Source organism: Lolium rigidum, chromosome 6 (genome assembly GCF_022539505.1).
Source record: "Lolium rigidum isolate FL_2022 chromosome 6, APGP_CSIRO_Lrig_0.1, whole genome shotgun sequence".
NCBI lineage: Eukaryota > Viridiplantae > Streptophyta > Magnoliopsida > Poales > Poaceae > Lolium > Lolium rigidum.
The window spans coordinates 262655155-262663529 of record NC_061513.1 but is presented as its reverse complement, the minus strand read 5'-3'; the positions used below and the strand labels follow the sequence as shown (position 1 = coordinate 262663529).

At 48.3% G+C, this 8375-nt stretch overlaps 2 protein-coding genes across 2 annotated transcripts; one reads left to right on the top strand and one right to left on the bottom strand.

Annotated features, from left to right (window-relative positions):
- Positions 1-333: 333 nt before the first annotated feature.
- Positions 334-1961, top strand: LOC124659308 (premnaspirodiene oxygenase-like). The gene is made up of 2 exons (XM_047197224.1): positions 334-1221; positions 1329-1961. Exons 1-2 carry the CDS (start codon positions 334-336, stop codon positions 1959-1961), a joined length of 1521 nt encoding a protein of 506 aa, XP_047053180.1.
- Positions 1962-6641: 4680 nt separating this feature from the next.
- LOC124664049 (DNA repair protein RAD5B-like) lies at positions 6642-7946 on the bottom strand. Its single transcript, XM_047201655.1, has 3 exons — positions 7101-7946; positions 6853-6986; positions 6642-6759 (listed from the first exon to the last, which is right to left on the bottom strand). The coding sequence occupies exons 1-3, from the start codon at positions 7944-7946 to the stop codon at positions 6642-6644; spliced, it is 1098 nt and encodes a 365-aa protein (XP_047057611.1).
- Between the last annotated feature and the right edge of the window lie 429 nt (positions 7947-8375).

The following is an 8375-nucleotide window of genomic DNA, read 5'->3' as shown; positions in this document are numbered from 1 at the left end:
TTTCTGAAACGTTCTCAGTCAGATAATATTATTAAATCTTAGTTGTAATATGAATTACAACTGATAACTAGCACGAATCATAAAACAAATCTAACAATGCAGGAATTGACCGAGCACGAGTTTAGTTCTAAGAGAACTAGCAAATCCCGTAAGAAAGAGTGAACAGTTACGACAAGAACAGCGGGTCGCCGATTCCTACGTACGTGTATACACAAGGTGGTCTGTACTCTGTACTTACATGTAATGGTACATCCGGCCGGTCGGGCTATAAGAAGGCTCTGGCATCACGGCTCCGAAGAGCACAGGTAACAACACATGATGCTTTCGGCCGCCATGAACGACGATCTTGTGTACGTGTGCTCTGCTCTGGCCGTGTCAGTTTTGGCCATCGCGGTTGTCCAGCTTCTGAAGGCGCGACAACGGCTGCCGCCGGGGCCGCTGAACCTGCCGGTGATCGGGAGCGCGCACCGGCTGGTGAACGCGCTGCCGCACCGCGCGATGCGCGACCTGGCCGGCGTGCACGGCCCGCTCATGTACCTCCGCGTGGGTCAGGTGCCCTTGGTAGTGGTCACCTCCAAGGAGGTCGCCCGCGAGGTGCTCAAGACCCACGACGCCATCTTCGCCACCCGGCCGAAGCTCATGGCCGGCGACATCGTGGCGTACGGCTCGACGGACCTCCTTTTCTGCTCCACCCCCGGCGACTACTTCCGGAAGCTCCGACGGCTGTGCGTCCAGGAGATCCTGAGCAACGACCGCATCCGGTCGTACCAGGACATCAGGGAGGACGAGGTGCGGAGCCTCGTGGAGGACATCCGGGCGGCCGGACCATCGGCGCCGGTGGACCTCAGCAGGAAGATCTACAAATTGACCAACGGCATCGTTTCCCGGGCGGCGTTCGGCATGAAGAGCAGCAAAGCCGAGGACTTCGTGGCGGCCATCAAGCACAGCTTCGTCTACTCCACCGGCTTCTCGATCGCTGACCTCTTCCCTGGTTTCACCGGGATCCTCAGCTTCCTCACCGGCCAGAGGAGGAACCTGGAGGGCGTTCGTGACACCATCGACGGCATCCTGGAGGAGATCATCAACGAGAGGGAGCAGATCCTCAAGAGCGGCAGGTCAACCGCGTCGGAGAAGAACCTGGTGGAAGTTCTCCTGGGCCTCCAGGGGAATGAAGACTTTGGTTTTCCCATCACCCGCTCCACTGTCAAAGCAGTTATCTTGGTTAGTACGATCGAGAGTTTCATACTACTAAGATTTTCACGCCTCAACATTCAGTTAAATAAGACTTGATGCCTCGACACTTACCTGAAATGATATATGGAATACAGGACATATTTGCTGGTGGGACAGAGACATCCGGGACATCCATGGAATGGGCGATGTCGGAGCTGATGGCGAACCCAAAGGTGATGGGGAAGCTGCAAGGCGAGATCAGGGCGGCGTTCGGCGACAAGGAGTTCATCAGCGAGGCGGATCTCCGGGCGAGCGGGAGCGTGATGAAGTACCTGGGCCTGGTGATCAAGGAGACGTTCAGGCTGCACCCGCCGGCGCCCATCCTGGTCCCTCGAGAGAGCACGGAGGCGTGCGAGATCAACGGGTACGTGATCCCGGCGAAGACGAGGGTGGTGATAAACTCGTGGGCGATCATGAGGGACCCCCGGTACTGGGAGGACGCGGAGGAGTTCAGGCCGGAGAGGTTCGAGGGAGCCGGCCGCATGGACTTCTTCGGCGGCAACTTCGAGTACACGCCGTTCGGGTCCGGGAGGAGGATGTGCCCCGGTTACAACTACGGCATGGCGAGCATGGAGCTCACCCTCGTGCAGCTCCTGCACTCATTCGACTGGAGCCTTCCGGATGGTGTGGAACAGCTCGACATGACCGAGATCGTGTCGCTCAGCTTGACCAGGAAGACGCACCTCATGCTGCGGGCTGCCCCTCGTGCACCGCTGCCTTCTTCCTAAGAACTAGCCTAACGGCGCTAGTGCAGTGTCGAGGGATGGATGCAGCCATGCCCATGCATGCTATTACCAGCTGATGTTCGTCATTCCGTGCGTCTTCAATAATGGCTGGGGTGAGGGTAGTAGTAAAAAGATATGTTAGCAGTTTGGCGCTGTAGTTTGAATATTATTGCTTGTCAGTGGATGTTTGTGTTGTACAGTAATATGTTCAGTCATGATATATACACATGCCAGAGGGTGTGTGTACCAGTGTGTGATGTATATCATTTTTGTATATGTATTTTGTGTAATATATATTTAGAGGATCTAATTGTCGTGCGCGTGATTGTCGATCCTGTCTGGTGAATCATATAATCAACCTGTGCACAGATTAGTACTGTAGTACACAAAAGTTCAGGGTAACCGCCTGAAGAAGATCGCCAATAACGACCAAACAAGGGAAGCGGACAACAGACCTTTCCCTGAGAAACACCGGAAGGGATAATAACTCCAAAACTATATCTTCTTGTAATGAAAACACAGCCATTGAAAATTTGAAATAATGCCGAGGGTTTCTCCTCCATTTCAAATTAACTGAGTAACTTTAATTAGATTTGGTCTAGATATGCATGTATATAGACGCGTTTTAATGTATATATTCACTTATTCTGAGAAGAAAAAATGTCACTTGTAATTTAAGAACTGAGGGGGTAGATGAATGGTTCCCTTACTTCCTTAGTTTCCGCCGCTTGATTCCTATATAATGTTTTTGTTATTTATTCTACTACCTCTATCTAAAAATAGACTGTACCTAGACGGTTTTTAGTGTTTAGATACATACAGATTCAGACAAACCTCATGTAATTATTTATAGACGGAGGGAGTTCTTTTTTTTTACTCTATGCCATGCAATCGTGAAATAGCTCTCAGCTCTATGGCTTTGAGCCTGCCTGGTTCATTGGGAGGTCGCTTTCGTTAGGCCTACACGCAGCTGAGTCAGCACTTCGTAGCCGGTGGAATCGACCGCCTCTGGTTGATGGGGTTGTTGCTTTCATTGGCCCTACTTGCAGGCAACCGCCTCTGCTTGATCAGGCTGGGCATATGTGTGGCGGCCGCTGGGGATTGGGGCTGATTCGCGAGTGTTTGTGTCTACGTTGTTGTGGATTCGTGGATTTGGGGGCGATTGGGATGTCGTTTGTGCCCGGTGTAGTTTAATTTATTTTTAGCACTCAAGGCGACGTAATCAGCCAGAGTATGTGCGGCGGAAACTACCTCGCCGTTGGCGATGTAAGAGCCGCATGTGTATGCAACTTGGTGAGGGGTCAACTGAAGTCGAGTGGGAGTGAGGGGTGAGTTGTGGAGGCCAGCAGGGTTGGATTTTATAGGGGAGTAGGAGGTGCTCCCACGACAGTGTGCCGAGCGGATGAGAAAGAAGGGCGACAATGAGCTGGCGAGGGCTTGGCAACGAGCGGCGAAGAGAAAGTGGCAGCAAGCAGCGCATCAATTGCAGCAGAGGAGGGAGGTGGCAGTGGTGCATCAGGAGAGAAGGGAGAGGTTTGTGCGAGGGTGCGGTGAGGTGTGTGAGCGTGCTATGTGTCAAAGTGACAAGCTGGACGAGGCAGGAGACGTGGCATGATGTCAACCATAGACGGGCGACACCGCCAGACCGTGTCGATGTCTAAGGTGATCACGACATGGCATGTTAGTGACCATCATCAGGACAATGTGGAGGTTGCAGTTGATGAAATGAGTTGGGGGTTTCACTGCCTGCGACAAATTCAAATTTCAATTATTTTCTAATCTAGAGTTTTAGCAAATTCAAAACTTTGTAATTGAAGATTTCTGAAAATATAAATCAGCAGAGAAGACTAACATGGAAACTTTTGGTCAACCAAATGAGAAGACTTTGAAATGGGGTTTGTTGCCTGATCCAAAATGCGACATTTTTACGGTTTTCCTAAAATCCAAACTTGGTAACAGAGAAATATTGAAAATATAAAATAGAGCAGAATGGTTTTGGAAGGTTTAGAAGATGTTTTTGAAAAGCAAAGGATCTATGATTTTAGTATGTTGTATAGACACTCATGGTGCATCCAAAAAGGTCACTTGGCCTTGTAGGAGAAATCATTTTGTAAATCATTTGAAAATAATTAAGAAAATGGCAGAAAGAGAAATGACAAATGCAAAGGTTTTGGTACAAAGCAAGTATGCAATATTTTTTTGTAGAAATTTGGCGTAAAACATCTAGGGATCACTCCTTATTTTTGATACAATATTCAGATCAATATAAAATAGAATTGTTTTGTAAAGTGACAAATAAGGGCTTTCCTTTAAAAGAAATATAGAAAAAGATTTTAAATTATTTTGAGGTTGGAAAAATATGGAACACATCACCTCATATCATAGGTTCAAAAGTGCAGAAGTCCAAATCCAAGTATTCCCAAGCTTTGCCAAGGTTTGAGAATTAAAAGAGACATAGAAATAGCTAATGCCATTTTTAAATAGGCTCCAAAATAAAAGTTTCAAGAAAAACAAGGGAAACTGAAGAACTTTTACAAAGACAAAATTTGGGCTGTTAGAGTTTTCCATCAAATTTCATATTTAAAAGCCATCATTTATAGCATAAATGAATTGATTTAATTATGACATGAAAATATGTAATAAATTTTATTATTGTCTCTAGTTCATGACTCCTTCACCAACATCGCAAATCAACCCAACCACCATTTATTCTGTGGTTTCTTTGGAAAGCTACAATAGACACTTTGCTTTGCAAGAAAGTGTGCAAGGCATCACAAGTATTTGCGGTGGCAAATATAATTATTGCAAGAGCAAATATGGAGATCAAGGAAATGTCGAGGCAACTTGCTACACGACAAGCAACATCAATTTCAGGACTCCTAACGCTGAAGTGGCAGCCATCTTTTATGACGCAGCCCAGAATGATCAAGTGGGAGATGACAGAAACCAGCAGGGCTTGGAGTAACCATCAACATAAAGGCAATCAACACCCCAAGCAAATTCATGTGGCTGCGCTCTCACCTCCAGCATCTTCGTCTCTCCAAGAAGAGTCACATTGTCTTCTGCTGACAACAAAGCTGGCCAGTATTCACCAAGTCCAAAACCCTTAGTACTACACATAATGTTTGGTGTTGTCTTCGGCGACAAGGGCACCATTAGTTTTTACAGTTCCGAGCATTGGGAGAACATGCCACTACTCAGAAATTCAAGCTTCTCCCTCATTTCACTCCAGCAGGATTACCCACATCAGTAGGTGTGACAATGTTAAAGAATGCTCGTTTAGCTCTTTCAGTTCAAAACAAATCCTTAGTGATCTGTTGCTTAGGTTCAGTAGCAGGTTCTTTTCGGACATTCTCTCTTTTTCTAGAGTGAGCCCTTCATGCTTGTTATTGTCCTCTGAGGCATTTTCTCTCTTTAAAGAATCCGGCTAAATGCTCAATAGTGAGCATTGCCATTTGGGGCCTTTTCTCTCCTTGCATTTCTCTTGCCTGGTTCGAAAGAAATGCACTTGAGCTGAATAAATATATGTTCGGTTCAAAAGAAAAATTGGAGGCAAGGATTCACTGGCCTAAGATGGTATAGTACATGTCCAATTCAACATGTTTGAGAGTGATATAGTAGGATTAATGGTGCATAAGTGTAGCACATTAATCTCTACGATATTGTACTTGTTTTGGCCGCCCAGACTGTTTCTTAGTATGTGCAGATTGTTTTTTTACAATAACGAAGATGGCTGCGAGCATAGAACCGTTTCTACTTTTCGACGAATAATATAAGCTTGAGTAAAGAAAACTGTATGAAGCACTAGTTTCTCAAGCAAATCTTATCACTACTTTGCCATCACACTACCAAATCGCTTGCTTGCTCCTTGATGCTGCAGAGGACAAACGTAGCATGACCATAGAACTCATGATAGTAGTGAGAGGGTAAGCATGCGAAAATAATAGGGTACCTTTAGGCTTTAGCTTCTTTGCTTCCCCATGATCCATTGACCGAGCTGATGTGGCTTAGCGTCTCTTATTCTCCTCCACACTCCTCACTATGATATCAATTGGTACAGAAAAGAACAAAGAGCATGTGTAATAAAATGAAGACAAATACTTACTTGTGCCTACAGTTCTTACAGGATGTGTGACTTCCGGAAAAGAAAATTAAACAAAACCTTGGATGTATGTAATGGATTGAAGTTCAGTTCATGCAAAGAGTTACACCAGGACATAGCTATGAGTGATCTACTTCTTGCGAGCAAGCAATAGCAACTGGAAGACAATAAATAAGGCTAATTATTTCATGACAACAACATGCAAGGTTAATTGAACATACTAGCGAAGATACAGCAAATGAGTGTGGAATATTGACACAAAAGAAGTCATTTTCTCTTTTTGCGGCAGGGAGAACAAAACAAAGAGGCCACATGCCATAGCCTACCAAAAATCACACATCTCTTGCCAGGCAAAACACCACAAACCCTTACAATAAATTGAAGAATGAAGCTTTGTCTCTCGCTTCGTCTCCTTGGACAAGCAAGAAAAATAAAACAAGAGATTTCACATTCGGTTCTTACCAAGTTTCCAACAAAGTTCAATAACACTGCAAGTGTTCCTGTGACCACAGGATAGTGCTAACACATGAGTTAGGACATGGTGACCCAAACGGCAAAACAAGGTCTCCTCGGAAGCTTTTTCAGGCCTCTGCTACGCCGAATTGCCCAAGCAGCTTGAATAGGCCACATAGAGGGTTGTTCTGATGATGGGCATTCTTAGGAGAGATCAGGTACAAGGACGAGCGGTGGATGTAGAAGCTGAGAAAGAAACGCAATTTAGCGTCAGCAAGTGCTACATGCATACAAAAAGCAGCAATCATGGACAGAGATGTTCAGTGTTGTGGTTACTACCTGACATACAGCAACACCTCCTGCATCAGCCTGAGCTCCATCATCGGAAACACCATCTTCCCCTGGATCATCACCTTGGAAGAATCCACCAGCGGGGCGAGGCACCTAGCCCACTCCGGCGACAGCTTCCCGATCTGCAACCAGTAAAAATTCAGATGCTACTTCTGCGCATATATATCATCAGACATCGGTTCAGGCAGGTGGTGTGAATTGCAGCCGCAGGCAAGAGCAGAGCAGAGCGGGATTACCTCTCCGGATCGGTTCGTCGAGATGCGCACGGTCTCTGCCAGCGCCGCCGCCTGCCTGTGCGACACCCTGATCCCGCCGTGGGACAGCTCGTAGGAAGGGAAGGCGAAGCGGACGACCTCGCCGGCGTCCAGCCACTTCCTCCCGCGGCAGGTCGACAGCCCCGTGGCGTACGACTTCCTGTAGAAGACCCACTCGCGGTGGTCCGGCGGGTACTCGTCCAGCTCCGCCGGTTCCGGCGCCAGGACCATCTTCCACTCGCTCGCCGGCGTCGCCATCGCCCCCGGCGGCGGCATCGCCCGGATAGGCTTCGGGTTCAGGTACGGCGCCGGGCGGGACGTCGTGAGGTCGATGAAGTCCACGCCGCCGTCGTCGTCGTCTTCCCGGTGCCTCTTCTTGGATCTCGGCGGCGGGTCGATGATCTCCACCTCATCTTCACTAGAATCGTCCTCCTCCGAAGACGATGCCGACGCCGCCGCCTCTTCCTTCACACGGTGCGGCGGCTCGGATTCGCCTTCTTCCTTGACTTGAACCTCGATCTCGTCGGCTTGCTCCTCCTTCTTGGCCCGGCAATGCTCGCCGCCGGCGTCGATTGGCTCCCTCTTGGCCTTGGCCCTGACCTCGCCGGGAGCTTCAAGCTTCGCGTCGTAGGTGTCGCCATCGATTGGCTCGCGTTTGACCTTGATCTCGCCGGCAGCCTCAACCTTCACCTCGTGGTGGCCGGCGTCGATTCGCTCGCTCTTGATCTGGACCTCGACGGCGGCCTCGACCTTCACAGTCGCCTCGTCGGAGCCGGCATCGATTCGCTCCCTCTTGACAACGACCTCGTCAGGGGATTCGCACGGCATGGCGGCTGGCCGCTGGTGAGCAGGGGAGGAGACTGGACGGTGGTGGGGAATGGGGCGCCGGACGGCCGGAGGGGTCGGCGGGGCGATGGTGAATTTGGTGTGTGGGAAAGGAGCCAGGGGATTTTTTGTGCTTTGGGGTAAGGGTTAAAGTGATTTCTTTGGCGCGGGAAATGGCGAAGGAAAGGGCACTGATTCTGTTTTGGCGGGACGGGTGGGAGGGAAAGGGAAAACGAGATGGTGTAGTGGAGGGAGCGACCCTATCTTCCTTTTTTTCGAGACTAAGCTAAAAACTTCTTTTTTTATAAAACATAATATATTATGCAAGCAAGTCATTACATTAAAAAATCTAACTTCTTAGATATCTTAGTAAGGAAAAAAGTGCATAAGAAACTTGCTGCCCTAAACAAAAACGTTACAGTATATATGTTA